The following is a 27239-nucleotide window of genomic DNA, read 5'->3' on the forward strand; positions in this document are numbered from 1 at the left end:
TAAATTTGTGAAAAATAATTTTTTACCTCCACATGAAAAAAACCAGCGTTACTAAATTTTGAACCCTTACAAAAGAGGCCCGTAGATAATCAGGGGTCTAAAATGTCGTAGAAAGGTTAAAATGCACCCTGATATCAGGTTAATATTATTTCAAACCAACATTTTAAAATTGTTTAATTCTTCCTTATTTAAATAAAATTTTCACACCTGAAGACGGCCGCCTTTCCGACATCAACGACCTGGTGCTGAGGCTGGTCAATGGCCAACAACGTCCAGGTGAATATCGCCAAATTGAGGCTGCAACAAATTAAGCTGAGTGACGATCACAGCTGCGAAGAGTTCCCGTGTAATTGGTCAATTTTTAGCAGTTAATAATTATTATTAGAACTGGAAATTTGGCAAAATTCGGCTGCGGAAACAGTTCACACACGACTCTTGGGTCTTGCCACCTGCCAACAAATTCTCTATCCAACTATCTTTTCTCAGGGCATTTAATTTTTCCTTCAAATAATTTATTTTTTACCTTTCAGGTGGTACCCTGAGGACCGCGAGCAATTCCTGCCGGTTCTCCCTGCTGATCTTTTAAGAATCTAAAAGGTGCGTTTTTACCCTGACCCTGAATTTCCACTTTTAATTTTTAAAAATAAAATTCACTTTCAGGTTCGTCTGGAGGATCGCGGAAAATATTTGTGCTGGGTGAAAAATTCGGCTGGCGAGGAGACGCGTTGCAGGTGGCGCTGACAGGGTCGACCCACGTCCAGCCTCAGCGCCAGGTCGTCGACGTCGGAAAGGCGGCCGCGTTCAGGTGACAATATTTTTAGGTAAATAATAAAAAAATGTAATTTTTGGCAATTTTTAAATTAATATTTAAATCTAGTTGGTTTAATAACCTGATATCAGGGTGCATTTTAACCGTTATACAACATTTAAGATTTTTATTTTCCTCACAGACCCTTTGATAAGGGTTTAAAAACACATTTGGTTCGAGTGAAGGCAAAAAATTTAATTTTTCACAATATTCAACTGTGAATTACATTTTTCACAAAGACCTGACAGGTTTGAAACCTTACGAGTTTCATCCCAGGGTGTTTTTATTTTGCAAAAATAATTTACATCTTTCTAAATAACCGAGAACTAGATTTTTAAGGTGTTAAATTTGCCAAAATAGCGCAATTTGGAAAGAAAATTCAAAATCATCCCTTAAAAATACTTTATTTATTTGCAGACACGTGATTAGCTGTTGCTCGCTGACCTGTCGAGGGTTGACCCTGATCGGCAGAAGCAGGAAGCAGCCTTTGGGCCCTCCGATCCGGCTCGACACGTCTTCAGCAGACAGACCTCCGGTCCGGCAGGCGCCTCGTCGAGACATTCGCGCCGCACGCGTTTTTGCTTCGCTTCTTTTGAATTATGTCGAAAAAACCCTGAGCGGATGTTGAACAATCGCGAAAAGTTTCACTGGAATCGATCTCAGGGTGCGGTAACCTGTCAAAGTTCGTCAATGTTTAAATTTTTTTGGCTATTTCTTAAAATTATTTTTAAAATCTGTGTTTGTAATATTTCAATCGCACGCGTAATTAAATTTTAGATAATTTTCTAGTTAATAATGCACGTTTGTCATGTTTCAAGGAAGGAAATCACAAATTACAGCTAAAAATCCGGGTGTTAAATTGATCAATACAAATAAATACATGTGTATTAAAGAATTTAGATAAAGGCTTCATTAATTACCATCGACTCTTTCAATGGGAACATCGCATGATTTTTAATTAATTAAAAAAAAACCTTTTAAAGTTAGAGGTAACTGAATTTAATTTTCCTCTCCGAGTCTCTTTCAAAATAAAACTGCCAATTTCTAAGATTTAAGGCAATTTAAAATTAAATAGGTCAAATTTAAATTTTTAAAATAAATCTTGATTATAAAAAATGCCAAATCTCAGGCGAATGTGTAGGTTGCGGCTGCACCTTTGCCGCGGAAAAGAAAGACTAAAATTCGCTTTATTCGCCAACCGATGTGCCGAAACGATTCCTCCGCCTGCTAAACCTTTTCAGTTTGTGTGCTAGGATTCTCAAATTTTATTCCAAATTCTAAAAATTCATATAAAAAAATCCCAAAACTGAAGCAGCCGCGAGAGGGAGTGTTGCAGCAGCGCAGCCGAGATGTTTGATTATTATTAATTAAAAGAATAGCGGGTTGGCCGGGTTGATAAAATAAAGAAAATTCGAGATTTTTGACAGTACAAAATTGTATTTAAGTAGGGGAGGGGGTAGCGAACTCAGAGGAAATGGCCGGACGTTGGTTTGGAAGGTGGTGTCCCTGTCGAGGTGAGAGGAGGAGCACTCGGCCTCGCTCGGCTTTCAGCTGCGAGTCGGAGAAGCGTCCCGACGCCCGCTTCGACGCCAAGACACTGCAACAAGAGTCCAGAATTAAAATCGAAACCACCCTCAAACCAGGTGAGGCCATAGATGGCAATAACAACATCCTGCCCTGACTCAGGGTATATTTAGGCTCACTTTTTTGAAAGATAATTTTTAAAAATAATAGAAAATTCTTAAAACAATTTTTAAAAAACAGGTTTTTACCGCTGAAATCAGGTTGAAGACCTCGCAACTTTAAGCTTAGAAGGTAAGTGACTTTGGATGAGCATACCTGGAGGTGGAGTCGTCAGTGTGGCTGGAGTAACCTGGCGCCAAGGGTACGACTTGCGGCCGCTCGACACCGACGTCTCGGAGGACGCGGCGGTGCCGGAACGACACCATCTGCTGCTCCGCACCTCCGAGTCGCTGCCCAGGGTTTTTGACTCGTGGCTCTCGGCGTCGAAAGCATGTCGCCTAAATGGCATGCAGTTTCTCCCTCCTTACCAGGTGCCGTTTTAATTATTGTGAAAATCCACCTTTTTAAATTAAAGCAAAAATGGCACACCGCTCTTTTCTTGTGACGAAGAGACAGCAAAATATTTCGCTCACAAGCTTGCAAAAATAAAAAAATCCACCTTAAACAGACCGAAAATAATCGCAAATCGAGCGGAAAAACGAACTAAAAGTGGCTCAAAATGAAAAGGTTAAATTTCGGCCTGGCGGAAATTTTAAAATTGCGCGATGCTTTTGGTTCAAAATCGATCGTGGCCGCTGGCAAGGTGATCAAATTGAAGCAGAAAGCAGAAGGTTTGAAGAATTCAGTCTGACGAGCCTGCCGAGGTTGCTGCTCGCTGTTCCTCGCGGAAAAAAGGCTAATTTGCTTCCTCCACCTCCACTGATTTGCCAAATTGATTCTTGCTGAATAAACTTTGCATTAAATTTGAGACTTTTGCTTTTACTAGGATTAGGGAATTTTATTGCTAAAATCAAAGCAAAAATTCTCAAATCTGTAATTAATTCCTAAAATTGCCTGCAGCGAGAGGGAGTGTTGAGGCAAGGCAGCCGAGATCAAATTAAATATTCAAAGTGGGTTCGAAAAAAAGAAAAGTGAGATTTTGGTCAGTCAGCGCAGTGAATATTTTTTTAGATTTATGGATTTGGGGTGTGAGGGGCGAATCACAGGCATGGAAGGTGGTGTTGGTGGTGAGGCGAGTCAGCACTCGGCTTCGCTCAGCTCTCAGCTCTCAGCTGGCGGCGCGAGTCGGACGAGCAGCCAGACTAGCACGCCGACGCCCACTCCCACGACACAACACTGCAACAAGAGACCATAATTAAAATTGAAACTAAACTTACACCAAGCGGGACAAAAAAGACGTTAAATATTAAAAAAATAGAAATAAAATTCCAAGCAATTCAAAGGGTATTTAGCCTGAGATCAGGAGATGGGAACTTTTAGCATGAAGGTAAGTGAATTCGAATCAGTTAACCTGAAGGTGGTGTCGTCAGTGTGGCTGGAGGTGCGCACCTGGCGCGAAGGATACGACTTGCAGCCGCTCGACACCGACGTCTCGGACGAAAAGGCGGAGTTGCCGTGCTGCTGCACATCCTCCGAGTCGCTGCCCAGGGCGTCCTTTTCTTCGCACCTTGCTCTCCACCTCCTGCTTCTGCCAATCAGGGTCGACCCTCGTCAGCTCAGCGACCTCCTCCCGCATCAGCGCATATTTCTGCAAATTAAAAATTATTCAGGGTTGATTTTTTAATTTTTGGTTCAAAATGCTATTTTGGGAAATTTAACACCTTATAAATCGGGTTTTTGATTACTTGGAAAGCTGAAAATTAGTATGGCTAGAGAAAAGCACCCTGATATTAAACTCAGAGGGTTTCAGACCTCTCAGGTATTTGCAAAAATTTTTATTCCCAGTTGAAAATCGTGAAACACGAGTTTTTTTGCATCCGTTTCCACCAAATCAGCATTTTTATACCCTTATAAGAGGAGCCCTGAGAGGAATAGAGGTCTGAAACTTCGTTTGATGGTTAAACTGCACCCTGATATCAGGTTAAAATGATTTTAAATGACCCACATCATTTTATTAAATCAAAATAATAATTTTAAACCGCCAAAAATGAAAGTTTCACTATTTTAACAAGCCAATTTTTACTCATAAATTTAAATAAAAAAATTCTGACCTGAACACGGCCGCCTTTCCGACGTCGACGACCTGGTGCTGGGGCTGGACGTGGGCAGACAGCGGCGCCGTCATTTTCAGCGCCACCTGAACCGTCTCCTCGCCAGTCAAATTATTCAGTCAGCACATATTTTTTCCACGGTCCTCCAGACGAACCTGAATTTTATTTAAAAAAATTAGAGGTTGAAATTCAGGGTCTGGGTAAAACGCACCTTTGAGATTATTAAAAGGACGCCACAAGGGAGAGCCGCTGACCTACGGCCACCGGCAGCAATTGCTCGCGGTCCTCAAGGTAGCACCTGAAAAAGGTCAGACGGTAATTATTTCATGGAAAAATTAAATGCCCTGAGAAATAGGAACTGGTAAAGATTTGTTACAAATATGTATTGCCTTCAGTATGCTTGTGTTTTAAATTAAATAAATTCTAAATTCAAGAAAAGGAAATTAAATTTTAGAAAATTTTCCTTTTTGAAACCCGCAAGAGCTTTCTCAATTCCAAACGCATTGCAGCTAATGAAGCATCAGACAGCCCTGAATCAGTTCGAAGGTGCGCCCTGCAGGGTCGAAGGGCCTGAAACCTCTGCAGGAGCTAATTTGAGTTTTTTTTTGTACCTCGGCGACGTGGTTTCCGCAGTTCTCGAACGCCTTCTCGCTATTTCTGAACGTGTCGCCGCTTTTTTTCCGCAGCTTGCCGAACGTCGCCTTGTCCGGCGGCGCCGACAGCGGCGCCGACGAGTGCAACAGCCGCTGCATCCCCGACGATCGTGTCCAATGCGCGAGACGTAAACACAAACAACGCGGCTCGATCAGCTGCTCCGCTCCGCTCGCCGCAAACGCAAAAAACGCCAAGGAGCGAGGAAAGGAGCGAGTGCGAGAGGTGCTGCCCTCGCGTGGCAACTGAAAGTTTTTGCTGCCAGCAACAAGAATTGTGACGTCTCTCAATTCGAACCCTTCAGGCGCGAAAACCACGTTGATTTTCTGTGGAAATAGCGTGGCAGTAGCGTTTTTTTACTCTACAATTTTTAAACTAGAAGCGATGAGCAGGCATACAAATAAAATAAAAAGAACGTCGAGGATCGAACCATATTAGCAACATTTAAACAGATGAGAATAATTTTTCAATTAAGTACTCGTTTTATTAATTAATATTTGGATTATCTGATGGTCTTAAGATTTAAGAGAGATGATTTATAAACCGATTACGACCTTTTTCCAGGTAATATTTTGCAAGGGGATTATTTAAAAAAGAAATAATGAATTTACGTCAAGAAGCAAATGAGCAGCGATCTTCGAAGGGCCGTGCGGACAGTCGCGACCTGCGCGGCTGCACCAAGAGGGTCGAGAGAGTCCCTCGTGAAGCCCGTCCCGAGTCCTCACCGACGGACTTCCAAACACGATGAAAAAGCGGAAAAAGTGGAAAAAGGGCAGACGACCGCCGCCGCAAGAGGCGAACACGATGCCCATCAACATGCGCTTACAATTAGAGACTTGAATTTGTTCAAAAATTGCGCGAGGGAGGTGCCGCACCGACTTGTAAAACCGCGAGGCACCGCGACCGACCGGCACTTTTCGGTTTGTGGCCAGCCTGCTTTTTCCTTCAGAGTGAAAAAAACTGCCACCAGATCTCCAGGACTGCACCCTGTTAGCTGAATTTCCCACCCTCTGCAAAAAAAGGCGCTTGTGGCAAATATGCACAATGATTTTATTTTTATTTGTGGCTCAGTGCAGCGTGATATTTTACTTTTTAATTACATTTATTTTGCTCTTTGCCATTTCCTGCTTTTAAATTTTCAAGTTTACTGTATTTGTTTGTCCAGAGATATTTTCATGGTAATTGGGCAAACACCTCCTAGGTGTAAAATAATTTTATCACATCAATTAAAGCGACTAATTTTCTCAGCCTTTTATTTACTCAGTGTTTAATATTCGATTTTGAGGTGCTTAGAAATCGTTTTTTCCTGCGATTCCAGCCATTCTTTCGGCGGGAATTCCAGCAAATCAGGACCGGTGGGTGTCTACACTTTTTTATTAATTATTATTTGCACCAAATCGGGCTGGTCAGTCGATCAACAACCAAACGGCACGGTTCGAGTTGACCTTTTTCCTCTCATCGAGCTCAGATTGGATTTTATTTCTCTGCGTGAAAACTCGAAAAATTGGGAATAAATTCAGGAAAATTCCCTGTGTGAAACTGGGCTCTGCTAAAATGATAACAATTTTTGAATTAATTAGAAAGCAATTTATCGGAAATGAAGCGCATCTTGTCTTTCGATCGAATTATTTTTTACTTGAAAAAATAGGCGTGGTTATTAGTTAATCTTGTTGATTTGAAAGAAGTTGAGTGTCAAGGCCGCTTTTGCGTTTTCGGAGTGGAGCTTGGCACTTGGCAGGACATAAAAAAGGAACACAGATAGTGACGCGGCGGCCGGAATAAAAAGCAGCGTCGATTAGGAGAGACGAAAAGGCCGCGCGTAGCCAAGTGTCAATAAATTTAACGGAAGCAACGGCCGGGCTGCAGTTCGAGTTAATTTATTTTTATTCTTGCCTCGCCCTTCGCCTTAACCCTTAACTATTAACACCAGGGGTTTCCGGTCTTGATTTGTTTTTGTTTGTGTCTTCGAAATTCAACTGGGATTCGACACAAAAGGCGCCGAGATGTCAGTTGATGAAAAGTCCAACTCTGTCACTTTCCGCCTGGCAACAACGAAAGAAAGCGATCAGACACTTAAATATAGGCCAATTCGCCCCTGCGTTCAGCGTCAACTGTGTCGGAAAAGTGGAGGAAGCCTTCATTTTTCACCATGACCGTGGCAGGCAATAAAAAATCCAGTTATCAAATGGTTAAATCGGAATTGGCGATAAATTAATAGAAAAGTGTGTCGGTCGCAGGTCGCAGGCCAAATAAGGCATATTTATAAATTAAAAATTATTTATCAATCAAACAAACCTTTTCGCATGCTGCTGTGATTATAATTATTTTTTTTTAAATTTTCTTATTGGAATTAATTAAAATTAAGTATTTACGATCGATAGCTGCTCTGTGCTGCGAAATTTCCACTCTAATTCTACTAAAATCCCTCTATGTCAATTTTTCGCAGAGAAATAAACAATCACAAATCATTTTCATTAAAAAAGCACATTTTTTCTAAGAAAAGGTCTGGCATTAGACGGGAGCCGTCGAAATACGCGGCCTGACACGTTGAAAGCCTAACTCTTGATTATTTTTATAGCGAGCCACGCAGGGTTTGACGGTGCGACCTTTTTTAGAGCCGTTACCTGTTACCTGGCCCCACTGCTTTTCCCAACCGCGCAGCATAGAAAATAAATAAATGTTTCTCCTCTGATTGTGAGAGCAAATAAATTAAACTGAACCTCGTCCAAAATAAAAAAGCGAATTCCGCACTCAAGTGAACTTAATTATCTCATTTCTTGCTCAAATCAAGAGCAAAACCGTCGCCTGCTTCGTCGCAGAATTCGAGCCCAAAATTAATTAAGAGAAAAATTAAAAAATTAAAAGGGTTATCAACACTCACCAGTCCGTCTGCATCAATCGCAATCCGCCAAAATCCGACTGCAACAATTGACAGGCATAAACCGACAATTAACTAAGATCAAACGATCACAAGCACACGCTTTTATCACTGCTCTCTTAGAAAAATGGCTGCACAAAAACTTTGCGCGCGGTTCTCTGTTCTTCCCGGCTGATATTAAAACATTAAAATCTAGAAAAAATCTTTGAGCGATCACAATTTTGTCGATGCGGCCGCACAGCTGATTCAAGAGCATTCAACAATTATTAAAGGGATTCGATGCATCAATTTAAATCTTTATTAAAATCGGTGATTTGGTTTGGCCGCTGTTTATTTTTAATTATGACGAGAAGCTGTTTTGAAAAGGCCAGGAATTAATAGTCACAAAAAGGAACAGACGGCAACGGTGAAAAATGTTCAAATCAAGCATGTGCTGAAATTTACAAAAAAGGTCGTTTGCAAAAATGAGGGGTCACACGATTCGCTTTATGTTTTTTAATTTTTATTTTGACGAGGCGCCGACAGAGGGAATCAAACTGCTCGGCGGCCTCCGCAAAATAACGCGCAGCCTATTTGCCACTAGAAAAGCAAACGCGAGGCAGGCAGCGATAAAAAGCCTGTCACACTCTTCCCTGGCGTGAGAGCGAGAGCAGAGGATCGAAGGAAGGCGCACTCGAGCCGAGAGCGACAGCCAAATCAGCCAAACGAGAAGCAAGGGCGCATGCTGAGCTTCCCCTTTCTCTCACTCTGCACTTTGGGTAAGTTTTCCATTTTCCAGCACTCATCGAAAGCCGGATCTGAATTATTTTTAATTACGAACGTAGCCAGGATATATAAATGCCAAAAAGATTTCTTTTTAAATAGTTTTCCTGCGATTATTGGAAACAAATTATTTTTTCCGAAGGCGTGTGATTTTTTAAAAGCGTTTTATTCAAAAGGAATTTAATTTCAAAAGTTGTTGCGGCCAATTGATTATCGCCGATGAGAGCGTTTTAACGAGAGGTGAAAAGTCTCCTCCCTCGGTCTAATATTCATCAAAATCGTCTACATTTTATAATTATCATCTGGAAATAATGTAAATTATTAAATCATTATCATCGGAATTTTTTTACATTTTCATAGCAAGAAAAGTCTAAGCTTGGCATAAAAATGCTGGGATGATGAGAAGGGCGGCGGGAAGGATGTGGCGTGAGCTGTGATTGGCGTCACCGCAGCAAAGTCCAACACTTGCGCATGTTATTTGTTATCGCGTTTAAAAAAAGGGGCGTAGCAAATAAATTAATTTTATTCGCGGCTCAACTTGAGGAGCAAAAAAGAAACTGTTTCTTGTTTTCAACCATTTCGAGAGGGGAAGCAGATTTATTATCAAATTATTTTTAAATCTGAGAAAAGCATTTTAATATTCAAAAGGAATTTTCTTTAAATAGCGGCCAACAATTTATCTATCCGAGTCACAAAAGTGCTCGGCTGATTGTGAGAGAACGAGCTGCATGTATGCTGGCCTTGGAAATTATTTTCGGCTCGTGCTGGCTTGATCACCGCGGGAAAGTCAAACATTTGCATGTTATCGCGTCGCGTTTAAAAAAGAGCAAATAAATTCCATTTGATTCGCGGCTCAACGTAAGCATAAAAAAGGTGACCTGCACAGATGAAAAAAGACGGGTTTTGGTTTTCGCCCACGTAGATAAGAATTTTGTTTTAACCTCTGCTCAAAACTTGCCGTCGGATGTGAGCCGACCACGCAGTAACACACTCTGCTGAGCGGATGTGGCCTCGCGGGTGGCCGCAGAGCGGAGCTTGCGCTCAATCGTGCGGCCATCTTTTCGCCTGCCCGCCAGGGTTCGCCAATTTTGCAATGCACCACTGAGTTTTTGCGCAAAAAATCAGCTGGAAAAACCCACCAGCTCTGGATTTTTCCGCATTTTTCGGGATTTAACCCGAAAATAGTCAGATTTCGCTTCGAAAAAGTCAGAAATTTTGGAAAATTACGTTAAGAGTAAAAATTTTCCGTCTTTTGGTGAAACTGATTTTTTAAAATTCTTAATTTTGGTTATGAGAATTTAGGATCTCCCATAAGAATGCATGTGTTTCGGAAAAATGCTAAAAATTTCAGAAAACCCCGCAAAAAAATCTTTATTTTTCAATGCAGTCGGTTTTTTCGGAAAATGCGGGTTTTTGCGAACCCTGGGCCGCACCAATCAAGGTCTCTTTGATTAAAACGCCAGATGGAAAGGCGCGAAAACCATCCCGTTGAGCTATTTGAGCATTTAGAGTCGCCAAAAGTAAAGCACCTTTTGATATCTCCAAATCCCTAGCATTGGGCAGCCCGAATATCTCCCGTTACTTTGCCACTCCCGAAAATACCTTTTAACAAATGCGAGCCACGGGCTGGTCATTGGAATTCTAGAGATCAAATGAATGCTTGCAGCCTGTAAATTTGCTTTTTTAAACGCGACGCTGTGTTAGACTTTTGTGCAGTGATGTCACGGGCGGGCAATAATTTCCAAGGCCAACACGTGCAGCTCGTTCTCTCACAATCTGCCGAGCACTTCTGTGAGTCGTAAATAATGCCCGGATAGATAAATTATTGGCCGCTATAAAATGTTAAGAAAATTCTTTCGGAATTATAAAATCTTTGCCACACAAATATTGAGAACGCTTTATTATTTTTTTGCTTTAGGTCATCACGTTGTCATGCAGAACGATCAAATCTTTGTATCGCGCCGCATTGATTAATATAAAAATGATATCTTCCGTCGTGCTTTGCCATCCAAGTGGGATGCGTTTCTTTCTAATTGGTTTAAATTTCAACACCGTGCATAAAATTGAATTTGCGCATTTTTTTATGTTGGTAAAAGATTAAATTTAAAAAAACAATTGTATGTAGAGGAGCTGACGTCAAAGTAATCAGTAAAAAATGGTAATCAAATGATATGTTTTTTGAATCTTAAAAATTCTACTCCAGATTTTACGTAAATTTGAAATCAACATAACTAGCAGAAGGAAATTTTCCATCTCAGATTTAAAATAATTTGATTGTAACTTTACTGCCCCTCTCGAAACGGTTCAAAACAAAAATTAGTCCATATTTTGCTTCTCAATAAGTTGCTTGGGAGCCTATTTACAGCGCGTCTCTTTTAAACGCGACGTGATAATATCATCCAAATGTTAGACTTTCCTGCAGTGATGTCACGACGGATGTAATAATTTCCAAGGCCAGCGAGCGCCGCTCGTTCTCTCCGCAGAGAAATTTTGCAAGTCGGACTTTTCTCGATATCAAAAGTCTAATCTATTTGATGCAACGGAAAAGGATGCGCCTACAGAGGTTCACTCTTGATTTGATGAATGCTTTTTTTGTGTCCGGATTAAAAAAAAATAGAATTTGTTGTCTAAAAATTCGTGTGGCAAATAATCATTCTTAACCCGTACATTAATTATTTATTCGAGTTTTTGTGGTTTAACTAATGAATTTAATTAATTGTGTCAATTAAATCACATTAATAATTCTGTCTAGAAGTCCTCCTTGGCGTTCAAAATCCTGTTTCCGATTGAATCGCGCTAAAATAGTTTCCCCAGAATTTTATAACATTCTTGAAAGGGAGCAATTTTTTCAGCCTTATTGACACAGAAATTAAAATGTGTCGTTGAGAAGCCTAAATCTGATTAAAATTTATTATCAACTTACGAAGCAAACTATAGCCAAAATGTTTTCTTCGTTGTTTAAATTTTTCACGTGGAAAATAATATGAATTAAATACTAAAAAAAGGTAACAATGCTGGCTTAACCGTCGCGATGCGCCCGCGTTCGAAATTTTTTTTTTGCGCGGCGCTGCAGTCTTTTTTAGCTCAGGGTTTTACGACCCTGGAGGTGCGGGTGCTAATCGACTTTCACCCCTGACAATGAGATGGTTCTCGCGCGCGCAACAAAGTCAGTTTCACCACGCCCACACTTTTTGTATTGTAGCAGCATTTGGGAGAGGCGCGTGTTGTTTTGCTCGCGGACCGGCGGCGGGTTTCGGCCGTACAAAAAAGCACGCTGCCTTTTTTGCACTCTCTCAAGCCAATCGCTGTTGCTTTTGGGTTGCGGGTGCCAGGCTGGAGCGTCTAGTACGCCCTCTGACCTTGACGCGGGGCGTGCACACTCGCTCAGGTGAGCGTTTGGCCGCTTTTGCACGTTCTGGTCGACACCCAAGTCGAAAATTACGCCTAGCCGCTTTTTTCAAATGGGCTCCGCGAGCAAACCGCTTCTCTTTTTTTCCCAAGAAAAAAATCGCCAAAACGCGAAATCAGGCGCTAAACCCGAGCAATCGACGCGTATTGATGCGTAATGAAATATCAAGGAGTCGAAATCACCGTCCGGCCCATAGGTGAATTTAATTAAATATTCAACCAAATCAAACTTTTTACGCAGATTTTGGGGGTAGACGAACGTGGCAAAGGTGTTTTAAATACGCAGAATTGTACGGCGAGTTTAATTAACTTTGGTTTTTTACTCCAAGACCCGTAGGAGGCAAGTTATTAATTTTTTTAAGTGAAAATATGTGGTTTGTGACGTTTACAGCTTTTGTTTTCGGGGCCCGGTGGTGGAGTGCGTCCGCCCGTGCGAATCCACAATCGGACCATTTTGCGTTTTTTTTTTCACCCAAAATTTCGATACTTTTCAAAGATCTGGCCAGGAATTAGATGAAGTATATTTTTAGAAAGTTAAATAAAAATCTTTGAACTAGTTTCCAACATAAATAATGGAAAATTTATTTTTTTCCGAAAACTTCCGTTTGGCTGACGCCGTATATCTCGCGGATGGGGAATAAATTCAACAAACCCAATAAATCAATCATTTTGAGACTCAAAATCCTTAGGAGGAGTGGCATCTTGAAGTTTTAATTACGTGGTTTTTGCGCTTTCTCCAAAAGAAAATGACATGGGAAAATAAAAAATCACAGTTATTTTCCGCATGGGTGCTCATTAAGGGATTCCACTTGTTCCATCACACGCGTAAGTCAAACGCAGCTTTGTAAACCAATTTTGAGAAATTTCGAACCCACAGAAAAATTAATTTTGATTTTTTTTACCGTTTTTTCGGCTTTGCAATATGTCAAGATCACGGGCGAAAATGGTTTTCTCTCTATTAAAATTCGACCCCTCACCGGATATGTCTATTTTAGGCTCTTTTACCTGAGATACCCTACAACCTTGTTCAGGGTACCCCACCCTGAGATCTGTCCCAGAGCATCGTTCCGTGATTTCTCCAATGCAGCCAACTTGTATGACGCAATGAAGGCGTGTATTGCGATAACCATAACGCGGACAGTGCAACACGGTTTTAATTGTCTAATAATTCGACGTGTCACATGGAGCGGCCCGTCAGCGCACGCGAAGCGCTTGTACCTCCGAAATAATTAACATGACACAAGAAAAAAGCAAGCGAAAGTTGTGCTTTCTTTGTTAGAAATAATAATCGAGAGTTAGAGAGAAATACTCTAAATTTGAGAAATAACTGAATGGCGCTCGTGTCCTCTCTCGATTTGATGATTTTTTTTCACTTTTTTACAAAATCACTTTCGGCGCCCCCGGAGCGAAAAAAATGGGCATAGGGGTCTCCGGAGGGCGTTTCTGAGCTCGAGATCGCTTCGTACCATCCGATCGACGCGAAAATCCCTGGGTTGGGCTTCTCAGACCTCCGGGAGTACACCAATTTATGTTTACCACCCCGTTACGACCCCCCGAGGGGTGGATACACTCGGTTTTCGAGTCGCTCAGCTCGGAAACCAACCCTCTTCATGTCAAAAGCGCACCGTCGGCCGGCATACACGCAACTTTTGCGTTTTTGTTTTGTTAAAATTCGACCGTTCATGCTATCGTCGACCACGAACCTTCATTCGACAGGTCTTGGGGAGGGCTTCAACCTGGCTTGCCCAAGTGACATTTCTCAGGGTATCCCGATCTGAGATCCTCTCCCAGGCCCGTTTTTAATGCTTTTTAAGCGTTTTCTTGCACAATTGACGGCACTCGGCGGCGATTTTTCACCTTTGGCATCAACGACCTTCCTCAGGTTGCAACACCTGAGAACTGTCTTTACGCGGTGTTGCCGGTGCCAGCGCTTCTTTTCGGTTCCTTCGTGATTGTTAGCGCTCATCTTACGCGGATTTCGCACTGTCTCAAAAGCATGCGTTTTTTTTTTAAATTCGACCGTTTGTCAAATTGTCGGCAAAACGACCCTAATTGGACGCGTCTCGGGAAGGGCTTCAACCTGGCTTGCCAAAACGACCTTTTTCAGAGTAACGCGTATTGAGATCCATTCCCAGCTCGAATTTTAATGCTTTTTCGCGATTTCTGGCTAAGTTCACAATACACGGCGACGATTTTCCAACCTCGCCTGACCAAACTTCGTCAGGTCACGCCATCTGAGAACTGTTCTTACGTGGTTTTCCGGTGCTTTTTGATTCTTTTCGGATCTTTTGAGTGTCTTAATGCACAATTTGCACTTGCGCTGCAACGCACACACGCGCGATAGCGGCGCCACCAACATTTTCTCTCATAATTTTTGCTGTACGGTCAGCACTCTGTTTCGAAGCTTTGCGGCTTTGCACTTTGAAGTATGGTGCCGCGTGCGGCACCTGAACGAATCTTTTCATATTACGAAGTTTATTCAGAACCACATTGTTGAAAGTGCGAACACGCAACGAATGTCCTCTCACCCCTCGCCTAACGGGGCAACTCGGTTTTTAATTCAACCCCTTTGGGCCTCGTATCAGCAGCACTCTAACAACTCCAAAACAATTTCAATAACTTCGTCAGTATAGCATTTCAATCAACATATTGAAGTACGTATAAAGTACATTTTTATTTCTCGTCATGACCAACATAAAATTGTTTTACAAGGTTAACTCCAATTTAGTCTTGCAATAACTTGTGAAATATGATAAATCTATAACCATCGTAAATCAAGCATTTATCTAATTATAATATGAGTCTATATTAACTCTCGCGTTGTTTCTCTTCTTTGATTTCAGTTTTCTTAATGAAATGGGAATATAACAGCTTGTGGATACGACATTGAAGTCATCTCAGTAAGATGGAAGCAGAAAGAAATTATTTTGCTTATTGTTTGGACACGAACATTAAAAGAAATTACTTCATTGTACCTTCAAAGTTTTTGAAATCAAGACAAAACGAAACAAATTCAACACCAAGAGATGACTGCGACACTACTGGACAAGAAAAACGAACGGCAGTGTCGGATTTTTGCCAATCAGCATGGCACGAGTTTTTGGAGGTAGACCCTGACGATGGGTCCTTCCTGAACGAAGAACTCAAAACTGACAGAGATTTCGAGCACTTGTTGACTGGAGCAGAGTACAAAGATTGCCTCGTTATTGACACTGCTTCCACCATCCAAGAACTGCGACATAACATTAAAGCCGACAAACTCAAAGTTAAAAATAGAAAACGACGTTACGATGATTCTGTCGCTTCAGATAGTCAACAGCACGACGAGCCGCAGCAGGTATATCTAAAATTTTCTCTTTGAAAACAATATATTTTATTTAAAGGTTCTAATACGATCTTTACGTCTAGAACCCGAAACCTCGGACAGTGATAAAAAATGACTTTCTACGACAATATGTTTCAGGAAAAGAAGCCATTCAGGAGTAGTGAATCCAATCAGCAAGAGAGTAGCAAAGATAATTCAATGTTCTCCCAAAGCTTGGAGTTGAAATCTGTTTCTGCAAGAGCATCTCCTTCCGATACACCACCAGAGGACACACAGATTGAAATGGAAGAACCGATCGAGTCGCATGATGATAGAGGTAATTATCTTTGATGAGTGTTAACTACAAAAGATTTCATCCAGCGTCACTTAGAGTTGTGAGGAAATAATAGCTATTCATTTATTCAAGGTGCTGCACACATTCGACCTGAAGGGAAAGCAAATCTAGGATTTTTCGAATCTGAAATAGATGGACGAGTAACCAGACAAAACGCAGACAAGTAACTTTCCTGAGTTTCCATCTAATTAGAAACTAACATCGCTCTTTCAAGTGTTTGTGTCTTGGTCATTCACTACGAGTTCAAAAACAATCCAGATTATTTCAAAATAGCAGTCCCCCATGACGTAGAAAACCTCAAGACTTCCTTCGGGAAAAACCGAAATTGCAATTTCCGTAACTTTCGGTCACCGAACAAAAAGACTTTGCTCCAACTTCTCGGTGATGACGAAAAGCTTTTGCAGTTTTTCAACTTACAAGGTATCACGATCAAATTAACATTAATCTAAATATATAATAACATTTTTGATTCAGATAACGTTCCTTCAGTTTTCGTGCTATTCATTCTCTCCCATGGGTCTGAAAACGGAATAATATGGACAGACCAATTTGATAGAGAAACAAACAAATACGAATGTTTCACAACAGATGAAGTCTTAGACTCATTGCAGAGGCTACAGAGATTCGACAAATGTCTGAAAATCGTGAATTTTGAGGTAAACTACGAACACAAACATAGAAAACAAGGAAAATTAAAAAAAATATATATTTAGTAATAGTGTATATTTAATGTTCTTTCATGTTTTCAGCCTTCTCGGGGGTGTTTCGATGATTCTAAGTACAACATGAAAAATTCATACTCATACTATGCAAACAAGAATTCGTGCAGAATCACCAATCGACCAGGAATGAACAACTATATCGTGTTCTATTCGACAGTTGAAAGTAATTTTTTAATATACAACTATTACTCCTTCGTATAACATTAATTTTTTAAAATCTGTTACAGCGACAACTGCGAACTCTGATGAACTTGGTTCGTGGTTTGTCAGACATATCTGCACTTGTCTCAACAATGCTAATGATGAGCCTTTGTTGAAATTCTTCACCACTGTTCAGAATCGAATGCATCAAGCGTCATGCTATTTCACGAGATTTGTACAAAACATTCATTTGGGGCAAACACCAGAGCTCAAAATGTTTCAACAAGACAAAAAATTCGTTATCTCAAAGTGAGTGTGCAAAATAAAAAGTTTTATGTCGATAAAAGCAATCCTTGTTTAATCATTATAAATCTAAAGAAACTTATTAACAAACCGTACAAAATATTTTTTCAGGACGAAAATCCCAGAAAAACCTTTTACAAACACTGATGGGTCTGGTACCGAGAGGAAAGTCTCAAATGAAATCCTCTCCAGATATTTCCCCTGGAAATCAGATGTAGGACAAGATATCAGAGGTCGTAGATGTTTCATTTTGTCCGTGAAACAAATCAAACAAGTGCAGAAAATGAAAAGAGTTCTTCAGAACCTACACTTCGAAATTACAGACTGGACACTTAGCGGCACATCCATGGAGTTTTATTTTAAGAAGGGTGAGTATTAAAACAATGAAGGATTGTAATTTGATTTAATTATGGTTTTGCAGTGTCCGAATTGGAACCAGACGTGGGCTGCATTATGACCTGCATTTTTGGCCCTGTGTGTGAAAACGAAGAGAAAGAAGTTTGCGTGAGCGTTCAAAATGGTGAAGAGATCCCGATCGCAGACATTCTACACAGTTTGGTCGGCCCTAAAAACGATAAATTGATAGGAAAGCCAAAAATTATGTTCGTTGTCAACGTGGATGAATCACAAACGGATAATGGAAGGAATATTAGCCCTAAAAACGATAAACTTGCACAAAGGGACAGCGTAAGCTTTACTCCAAGGGATGAAAAAGTAGAGTTTGAACATATCTTTAAAATTTAGACCTCCGAGGACATGAAAGGTTTACAAGTGTCTGCTACAAACCACAGTGGCTGGCTCGTCTTGGTTTTAAAATATAAAGGTAGGGTTCAGACAGAACGTGATTAATTAGTGCCCTTATTTAAAAACTTTTTCTCAGATGCATTGGAGAAATTGATTGAACTCTTTGGAAACATCGGAGAGAAAAGCCTGCAAGAACTTCTGGAGCCTCTGCTTACTCGTGAGTCAAATAGAGAAGATGCGGTTCTACTCAATTCTACTTTGCAGTATCTCGTCAAATTTCCAATTTGGCCAAGAGCATTTGTCAAACCCGATTTATTGGTTAAAAGGGCCCCTCGTGATCAAATTGATAGTTCTAAAATGTCAACGAAATTTCGTATTGCTGAAAAGATCAATTTTGATACATTAATGAAAGAGGCCATTCGATTATTTTGGGAAAACAAAAAATCATTAGAGACACAGAGTCGTCTTGAAAATCCAAAAATTACATCTTCGATCAAGTCGAATCCCGTCAGAGACTTTGAGGCTATCTCTGCAACGAGAGATACAATCGACGCGAGCATTGTTTGGTTGTTTAATTCTGTTGCTGGATCAGGCAAATCGACCGTACTCGTAGAAATGGCGCACCAACTCACCCAATTTGATGGAGGGTTTAAAATACTGCTAATTCCTCTGGAAAAATATTGTCGGTACTTATTTTACATGTCTCCATTGAATGTGGATGAAATCGAATTTCTCGCGAAGACAACCTGCAATTCTCACGACGATATCAAGAAATGGATAAAGAAGAGAGAAGCCATTGTTTTCCTCGACGGATTTGATCAAGCATGGCCGGAAATCAGGGGAAAAATCATCAAAATTTTAATTGCATTGAATAATGCAAGCGTACCTCTCTTCATCGGGAGCAGGCCTCACGAAGTGCACCACATTCAAGAGAAGATAAAAAACTCAACGATCGTTGAGATCCAACCCTTTGATGAAGCAAGTCAAATCGAGTTTCTGCAGACCATGGCAGCAATGAATCAGCAAGAAATCGAAGAATTGATGAAAATCTTCAATGACCAAGACATTATGGGAAACCCACTCTATCTCACCTTGTTGGCCGAGTACAAAGGTGATGGAAACTTGTATGACATATTTGAGAAAATAGTGCGGCGCAAAGTAGAAATTTGTTTGGTGAGAGAAAATGGAGGCAATATTGTTGGACAGGAGATGATTGACAAATCATTAGAGTTCATTCAATTGGTGGCCTCTCGTTTTGTGACAGGGGTGAAGATTGACCATGGTAGTGTTACAAAGAAACATTTGGAGAAGATGAATGCTTTTGGAGTTGTGACATATTGCAATGACACAGTCAATTTCACTCACCTAATGTTTGCAGAATTTCTTACCGCACAAAAATTTATAACCGATCTAAAAAATCCAGGACCTGAGAAAGTTCCCTTATTCAACGATGAACTGATGCAGTGCAGGAAGTTTGTTGACCTTTTCTTATCTACGGAGAAGGGGAAGGACGAGTCCTACGCAGTGGCTTTTAGAGATTGGGCTAAATCAACTGAGCCTTTGAAATTAGTGAGCCAAATTTGTCGAGAGGATTTGAGAAAAATGTTCAAGTTGCTCAATCCCGATCTCTCAGTTAAAGATAAAGACGGGAAAAACGCTTTGCACTTCGCTTTGCATCACCTTGAAATGGTCAAGATGGTGCACGAAAAGAAGAGCATATTAGCGACCGAAATAACCAACAATGGAGAAAATTGTCTCCACCTGGCGATTGCTGACGAAAAATGCAACGAGGAAGTGGCTATTTGGATCATGCAAAACACAGAAGTGGACAAAAACATTGAAACCAAAAGTAAAGACACACCGCTTCTGCTTGCAGGTGCTAGACACAAATGGGAATTAGCAAAAGTGCTTGTTTTTGAATACAATGTTGAGTTAAAAAATTGTAATCTAGAAGGGAAATCAATTTTGCACTATGCTGTCCGGTCAAATAATTTAAATTTCGTGCAAGCACTTCTTGATAGGGGCTCCGATGTCTATTTAAAAGATCATGAAGGGGATACAGCCCTTCATATAGCTTTTGATTGCTATGCAAACCCGGAAATGAAGAAAATGTTGCTTGATAAATGTGCTGAAGTATACGAACAAGATAAACGCACCGCACTGCATCTCGCTGCTAGATTTAACCCAGATGCACAAGTGGTCCAAAAGCTGCTTAAAAACGGCGCCGACGTTAACTCAAAAGATCAAGACGGACTCACAGCTCTTCACCACGCTGCTTGGAGGAATGAAAACCCAAAAATCATTAAAATTTTGCTTTACCATCGCGCCAATGTAAACGCTAAAGACAATTATGAATGGACCGCTCTGCATTATGCCGCTAGATTTAGCCCAGTTTCGGAAGTTGTTCAAGAGCTGCTTAAGAAAGACGCCGAGATAGATGCAGAAAATGATGCAGGAGAGACTGCTTTATTTCTCGCGGCTAAGCATAGTCTCGTGAAAGAAGAAGTGGTTCGAATTCTGCTCAAGCATGGTGCCAATAGAAATGATAATAAGATAAAGAATGACATCGACTGCGAAACTGTATTACGTCAAATAAACAATAACCCGTAATATTCTAGAGAAAAAAAATATTAAAAAACCGTAAAATATATCTTTGATGTAATGGTAAATGATAAATGAAGTCTGTTGTGTTCCATTTCGTTTCTGAAAAAATTGCTCTTAGATAATGTAAAACCAAACAAATTGGGAGAAGATGATTTGAATTACGCCAAATTTGAAAGAACCGGTTTGAAAACTGCAATTTTACATCCGAATCACACGAGAGCCCACATTTTTGTTAACTTATTGTAAACGGCAAACATATATTAACTTTTGAACTCTATAAATTACTAAAACCATTTAAGAGATATTGAAGCATAACCAATTATGAGTATAGCAATAGGAAATGAGCAGTTAATCACATGTGATTAGCTGATACTATCCGATACAACTAGAAGATACATTTTAATAGTTAGTAAGTTTTACTATTATCTACTCTATAATTTAATCTTTATTCAATTAAATACAAATGTAAATATTTTGGAATGGGATAAATATGTACGGGTTTTGGAATGTTTTTAAATAAATCTTTTTCTGCATATATTTTTTAACCATTTGCTTAGATCTTCTTAGAATTTATTAATGTGCCAAATTGCTAAGAATATCCAAATTTAGTGCGTTCATTGGTCCCAATTTTTGCTGTCCGGGCAGGACCGTACCCTAGTGACGCAACCCGGACCCGCTCGTACCTGATTTTTTCACACATCTCATTGCTTGAGCGCACCTGGACTAAGGAGAGTAAAGCTTTACTCTCCTTCGCCTGGACCCGATATTCAGGGCCCGAGTGCGACCACCCGCGTTTAACCAAAATATATTAATTACAATTTTCTTTTAATTGATCAGTTGCATAAACCCTTAGTGTTCCAAGCGGCCAACAGATGGCGCAACAATAGACTTGCCACTTGCCTAAAAAAATTGTTTTAAAGCACTTCGATTTCAGACTCAATCTAGCTGCTGTGCATTCTTCAATTAATATGCTTTTTTGACGTTCTGAAAACCAAAATCGGTTAAGCCAATCGCCGCAGAAACGTTGGAAAAGATTTTTTTTATTTCAAAAAATATTTTTTCACGATTCTACGGTGATTGGTTGAACCGATTTTGGTTTTCAGAACGTCAAAAAAAGCATATTAATTGAAGAATGCACAGCAGCTAGATTGAGTCTGAAATCGCAGCGGAAGGGCCTTAAAACTAAATTTTTAAGAAAGTCTATGGTTGCGCCATCTGTTGGCTAAACTAAACATACACACGAGTACGCATTCCAACAGAATATCCTCCACTCAAATTGTTGCAACAGAAAGAGCGACCCCCTCCAGCAGCGTAAAACACCCTGGTGGTATGCAGCTGTCGAGTTAAGAAAAAGGCTCACTCTCGTGCCTTTCGATTCTTGCAAAGAGCTTTGTTAGGTATACTCGCACATTGGCATTCGATCAAACAGGTTGGTTCCACCTGCGACACTTCACTTCCATCCTCGTCTCAACCCTGGCCGAGAACCAGGAAAGAGCTACACACTGGTTTAGTTTTGCAGTCAGTGAGTACACTGCAAGTCAGGGGTGAGAAAATCTCACCCCGCCGTATGTCATCACTATACCTGGAGTGTCAAAGGTGAGTTTTTCGCACCGCCCAGCAGTGGCATGCGGTGGGGTGAGATTTTCTCACCCCTGATTTGCAGTGTATACACAATTCTTTTCACGGCATATATAAAAGATATAGGTAAGAGTATGGTCTATTTGGTCCTGACACTATATATGTACTGAAATTTAGATCGTTTTTCTTTTTTAATTTTTGAAATCAGCCCTAACGCGTGGCTGCCACCCAAGAACCACTGTTTCTGTATAAAATTGGCCTTCCTTCATTTTTCATTAAATGACAAGCGGGTGTTGTCTAACGTAGAGTAGATTTGGAGTCTTCCAAACCCTAACTGTATTTTTCCGATCACAGACGTTAGTATCGTAATTTAACGCCAATTTCGCGATCGCAAAAGTCTTCCTGTCTGTTAGTGTAACTTTTGAGTAATGAACCAAATTGAAATAATTAATTTTTAGGCTAAACTTTCAATCTGTCTCATTGTTTTTTATCCTTCTTCTTGGCGTAAATTGAAGGAACGGTAAAGTAATCTGAATATTACACAATCAATTAATGGCTCACTGAGGAGCAACCTTCTTACATCTCTCAAAGCTCAATTAATATTTTTAAGATGATATTACCGCGCGGCATATCATGATTATACATACTTTGGTCTTGCGTATATTTAAATATAAGGACTCTATTCTTGCGTGCCTCTCGACGTTGAATAATTCAGATTGGCTCTGGGACTTTACAAGTAAACTTAGTTCGACTGATCTTGTTTGGGCCCATCTGGCCACGGCGGAAGTTAGAGATTAATAGAAATAATTAAATGATATCTGAGAGACGATTGATCGTGAGAGGCAGCCGGCGCAACGACGAGCTCAAGGGACGACTCGGCGACAGCGAGTAATAAGCAAGATAATAAGGAGTCAGGAGGCGCACCAGTTCTGCGAGCTGTAAGGTAAAAGGTGTCAGCGGGCGCACTAATCATATACCTTTGGTTTGGCTCTATGCTCCATCTCTCACAAAGTCCGCAACACACTCAGTATATAGATTTGGCAGTCACTGATTACAACCACTATGAAGTTCAGTGTACTACTGTCACACATTTCTGCACCTGCAACACTTTTTTCTGCACAACTTTTCATATTTTCTAAACGGAAATGTTATTTTTTTAGAACAAAATTTTGCATCACTAAACGAATTGCAGGATATTTGCATGGTATAGCAGATAGTGCGAGAGCTTTACTGTAAATGTAAATTAAAACTGGCATTTATAAATTTGAAGGTTGTTTCATTATGATTATTGCACCCCTTTTCTGACCTTATTTTTGCTTGATTCGTTTCAAAACACCGAGCACTGCAGATTTCCATTTTTCCGGCAAATCACAAAGCTAATCAATTAATATTAATAAATTTTTATCATCTACTCTCAGAGCAAAACTGAAACTCATATACAAACCTTTGACCGAATATAAAAGAGAACAATTTCGCACTCAAGTTAAAACAATTAACTCATTTCTTGATAAAAACGAAAGCAAAAACGGCGTGCTTTGTCTCATTGCGACCTCAAAATAAATTAATAAATAAAGATAAAGGGTTGTCGACACTCGCCGGTCTAGATTTGATGAGATGTGAGCTCCTGTCGGCCACCAAAGGTATATGGTCTCCTCCGCTGAGAAGGGAAAAACATCGATCCCAGGACACGTGACAGGTACGTAAGACTCGCTTTTAACACTTCACACATTGATTTAAGGTTTTGCCAGCTGACAACCAAATATCTATTTATGTATTGTGACGGCAGATAAAAATGGAATTTTATTCAATCGATATTACAATTAATGTGGCTAGATTTATCAAATTAAATTGATTTTAATTTTTTCATCAATTTCCATCTATGTTAAAAAATTAATAGAAATTTATCAAATTTATTTTCCGTGCAAATGAAACATTTTTTATGTATGTATTTCTTATTTATTTGTTTGTAATTTACGTGTTTTTGCTATCATTTCTTCCACATTTTTGGTCTGTTTAAAACCTCTAGTTCAAACTTTTGATCATTTATTTATTGATAATATAGCAATAAAAAAATATAGGTTGTAACTGTTGCAAGCAAGAAGCTAAAAATTTACTGCTGAAAATCAGATTGTGCAGCTTTTGTCGTGTGCTAAGTGTTGAAGAGATCAAATTAACTCTATAGGTAAAAAGGTTGAAGAGAAAGAAAAGTCTAGGTTTTGGTCAGTCAACGCAGTGAATATATTTATATTTGAGTGGTGGTCGTTGGTGGATGAGGGCAGGGAGGAGGGGAGGGTGCGAATCACAGACAATGGCTAGACGTTGATTTGGAAGGTGGTGTCCCTGGTGCGCGAGAGGCGAGGCTTGCGGCCGCGGTCGCACTCGGCCTCGCTCAGCTCGTGGTGCGAGTCGGAGAAGCGGCCTGGCTGCTGCACCCGCTCGCACGCCGACGCTCGCTTCGACGCCAGACCACTGTAAAAAGAATAAAAATTTTAAATCGAAACTATACTTAAACCAGGGTAAACTCAGGGTATTTTTGGGTACATTCTTTTGAGGGAATGTTTTTAAAATGAATATTAATAAAATTCTGAACAATTTCAAAACTCAGGGTATTTTCCCTGAGGTCAGGTTGAAGACCTCTTAGCATGAATGACAGAAGGTAAGTGAATTTTGATCTGTATACCTGAAGGTGGTCTCGTCAGTGTTGCTGGAGTAGCCGCTGGAGGTGCGCACCTGGCGCTTGCCAGCGACCTGGCCCTTGGGCTTGGGCTTGCGCGAAGGGTACGGCTTGCGGCCGCTCGAGACCGACGCCTCGGAGGACGTGGTGCGGAGTCGCTTCCGAATCGCGCGGTGCCCAGGTTGTCCTTTGCTCTGCACCTTGTGTACCTCCTGCTTCTTCCAATCAGGGTCAACCCTCGTCAGGTCAGCGACCTCCTCGCGCAAATAAATATTTTTTCACGGCCAATTTTTTATTTTCTTTCCAACTTGCCTTGTAAATCCGGTTTTTTGATTACTTGGAAAGTTTAAAATTAGCTTTGCTAGACAAAAACACCCTGAGATTAAACCCAAAAGAGTTCAGATCTGTCACCTAGGTTTTTGATACAAATTTAATTTACTAAAAATTTGTGAAAAATAATTTTTTTCACCTCCACATGAAAAAAATCAGCGTTACTAAATTTTAAACCCTTACAAAAGAGGCCCGTAGATAATTCGAGGTCTAAAATGTCGTAGAAAGGTTAAAATGCACCCTGATATCAAGTTAATATGATTTTAAACCAAAATTTTAAAATTTTTTAATTCTTCCTTATTTAAATAAAAATTTTCTCACCTGAAGACGGCCGAATTTCCGACGTCAACGACCTGGTGCTGAGGCTGGTCAAGAGCCAACAACGTCCAGGGGAAATTCGCCAAATTCAGGCTGCAACAAAAATTAAGCTGAGTGACGATCACAGCTGAAGTTTCCGTGAAATTGGTCAATTTTTAGAAGTTAATAATTATTATTAGAAATATAGAAATTTTGCAAAAATCGGCTGCGGAAACAGTTCACACACGACTCTTGGGTCTTGCCACCTGCCAACAAATTCTCTATCCATCTATTTTTTTCTCAGGGCATTTAATTTTTCCTTCAAATAATTTCTTTTTGACTTTTCAGTTAGTACCTTGAGGACCGCGAGCAATTCGTGCCGGTTCTCCCTGGTGGCGCCAGATCTTTTAAGAATCTATAAAAGGTGCGTTTTTACCCTGACCCTAAATTTCCACTTTTAATTTTTAAAAATAAAATTCCCTTTCAGGTTTGTCTGGAGGATCGCGGAAAATATTTGTGCTGGGTGAAAAATTCGGCTGGCGAGGAGGCGTTAATTGCAGGTGTCGCTGACAGGGTCGACCGACGTCCAGCCTCAGCACCAGGTTATCGACGTCGGAGAGGCGGCCGGGTTCAGGTGACAATATTTTTAGGTAAATAATAAAAAATAAAAAAATGTCATTTTTGGAAATTTTTAAATTAATATTTAAATCTAGTTGGTTTAATAACCTGATATCAGGGTGCATTTTAACCATTCTAAAATATTTAAGACCTTAGTTTTCCTCACAGAGCCTTTGATAAGGGTTTAAAAACACATTTGGTTCGAGTGAAGGCAAAAAATTTAATTTTTCACAATATTCAACTGTGAATAAAATTTTTCACAACAACCTGACAGGTTTGAAACCTTATGAGTTTCATCCCAGGGTGTTTTTATTTTGCAAAAATAATTTACATCTTTCTAAATAACCGAGAACTGGATTTTTAAGGTGTTGAATTTTCCAAAATAGCGCAATTTGGAAAGAAAATTCAAAATCATCCCTTAATTTTTGTTTATTTATTTGCAGACACGTGACTAGCTGTTGCGTGAGGAGCTCGCTGACCTGTCGAGGGTTGACCCTGATCGGCAGAAGCAGGAAGCAGCCTTTGGGCCCTCCGATCCGGCTCGACAGACGGCTCCTCAGACAGACCTCCGGTCCGGCGGCCGCCTCGGCGAGACATTCGCGCAGCACGCGTTTTTTGCTTCGCTTCTTTTGAATTATGTTGAAAAAACCCTGAGCGGATGTTGAACAAATTGCGAAAAGTTTCACTGGAATCGATCTCAGGGTGCGGTAACCTGTCAAAAGTCCTGTGTTTAAAACATTTTTGGCTATTTCTTAAAATTATTTTTAAAATCTGTGTTTAATATTTTAATCGCACGCGTAATTAAATTTTAGATAATTTTCTAGTTAATAATGCAAGTTTGTCATGTTTCAAGGAAGGAAATCACAAATTACAGCTAAAAATCCGGTTGTTAAATTGATCAATACAAATAAATACACGTGTATTAAAGAATTTAGATAGAGGCTTAATTAATTACCACTGACTCTTTCAATGTGATCATCGCATAATTTTAAATAAAAAAATAAAAACACTTTAAAGTTAGAGGTAACTGAATTTAATTTTCCTCTTTGAGTCTTTTTCAAAATAAAACTGCCATGCCAATTTATAAGATTTTAAGGCAATTTAAAATTAAATCGGTCAAATTTAAGTTTTTAAAATAAATCTTGATTATAAAAAATGAATAGAATGCCAAATCTCAGGCGAATGTGTAGGTTGCGGCTGCACCTTTGCCGCGGAAAAGAAAGACTAATTCGCTTTATTCGCCAACCGATGTGCCGAAACGATTCCTCCGCCTGCTAAACTTTTTAGTTTGTGTGCAAGGATTCTCAAATTTTATTCCAAATTCTAAA

The 27239-nt window shown here is 40.0% G+C and overlaps 1 protein-coding gene and 3 long non-coding RNA genes across 5 annotated transcripts in view; 2 read left to right on the forward strand and 2 right to left on the reverse strand.

Annotated features, from left to right (window-relative positions):
* Positions 1-363: 363 nt before the first annotated feature.
* On the forward strand, positions 364-26845 carry LOC135943964 (uncharacterized). 2 transcript variants are annotated; one of them, XR_010575254.1, is made up of 3 exons: positions 364-597; positions 661-821; positions 1226-1244. It is a non-coding gene; the product is annotated as an uncharacterized LOC135943964 (long non-coding RNA). The 2 variants fall into 2 exon arrangements; XR_010575253.1 differs by lacking the exon at positions 1226-1244 and adding an exon at positions 26355-26845 and having other exon boundaries at positions 368-597; positions 661-805.
* LOC135943961 (uncharacterized) overlaps positions 2289-27239 on the reverse strand; it is a 39747-nt gene continuing 14796 nt past the window's right edge. The window contains exon 5 of the long non-coding RNA XR_010575251.1: positions 2289-2405. This is a non-coding gene — a long non-coding RNA (uncharacterized LOC135943961). The remainder of the gene's footprint in view (positions 2406-27239) is intronic.
* On the reverse strand, positions 3565-4662 carry LOC135943965 (uncharacterized). Its single transcript, XR_010575255.1, has 3 exons — positions 4543-4662; positions 3843-4079; positions 3565-3667 (listed from the first exon to the last, which is right to left on the reverse strand). It is a non-coding gene; the product is annotated as an uncharacterized LOC135943965 (long non-coding RNA).
* On the forward strand, positions 8695-20951 carry LOC135943092 (uncharacterized). The gene is made up of 12 exons (XM_065489498.1): positions 8695-8829; positions 15085-15578; positions 15705-15882; positions 15973-16063; positions 16115-16320; positions 16375-16556; positions 16650-16785; positions 16850-17072; positions 17178-17434; positions 17488-17753; positions 17811-17889; positions 17947-20951. Exons 2-12 carry the CDS (start codon positions 15147-15149, stop codon positions 20418-20420), a joined length of 4524 nt encoding a protein of 1507 aa, XP_065345570.1. The 5' UTR covers positions 8695-8829; positions 15085-15146; the 3' UTR covers positions 20421-20951.

Source organism: Cloeon dipterum, chromosome 4, assembly GCF_949628265.1.
Source record: "Cloeon dipterum chromosome 4, ieCloDipt1.1, whole genome shotgun sequence".
Lineage (NCBI taxonomy): Eukaryota > Metazoa > Arthropoda > Insecta > Ephemeroptera > Baetidae > Cloeon > Cloeon dipterum.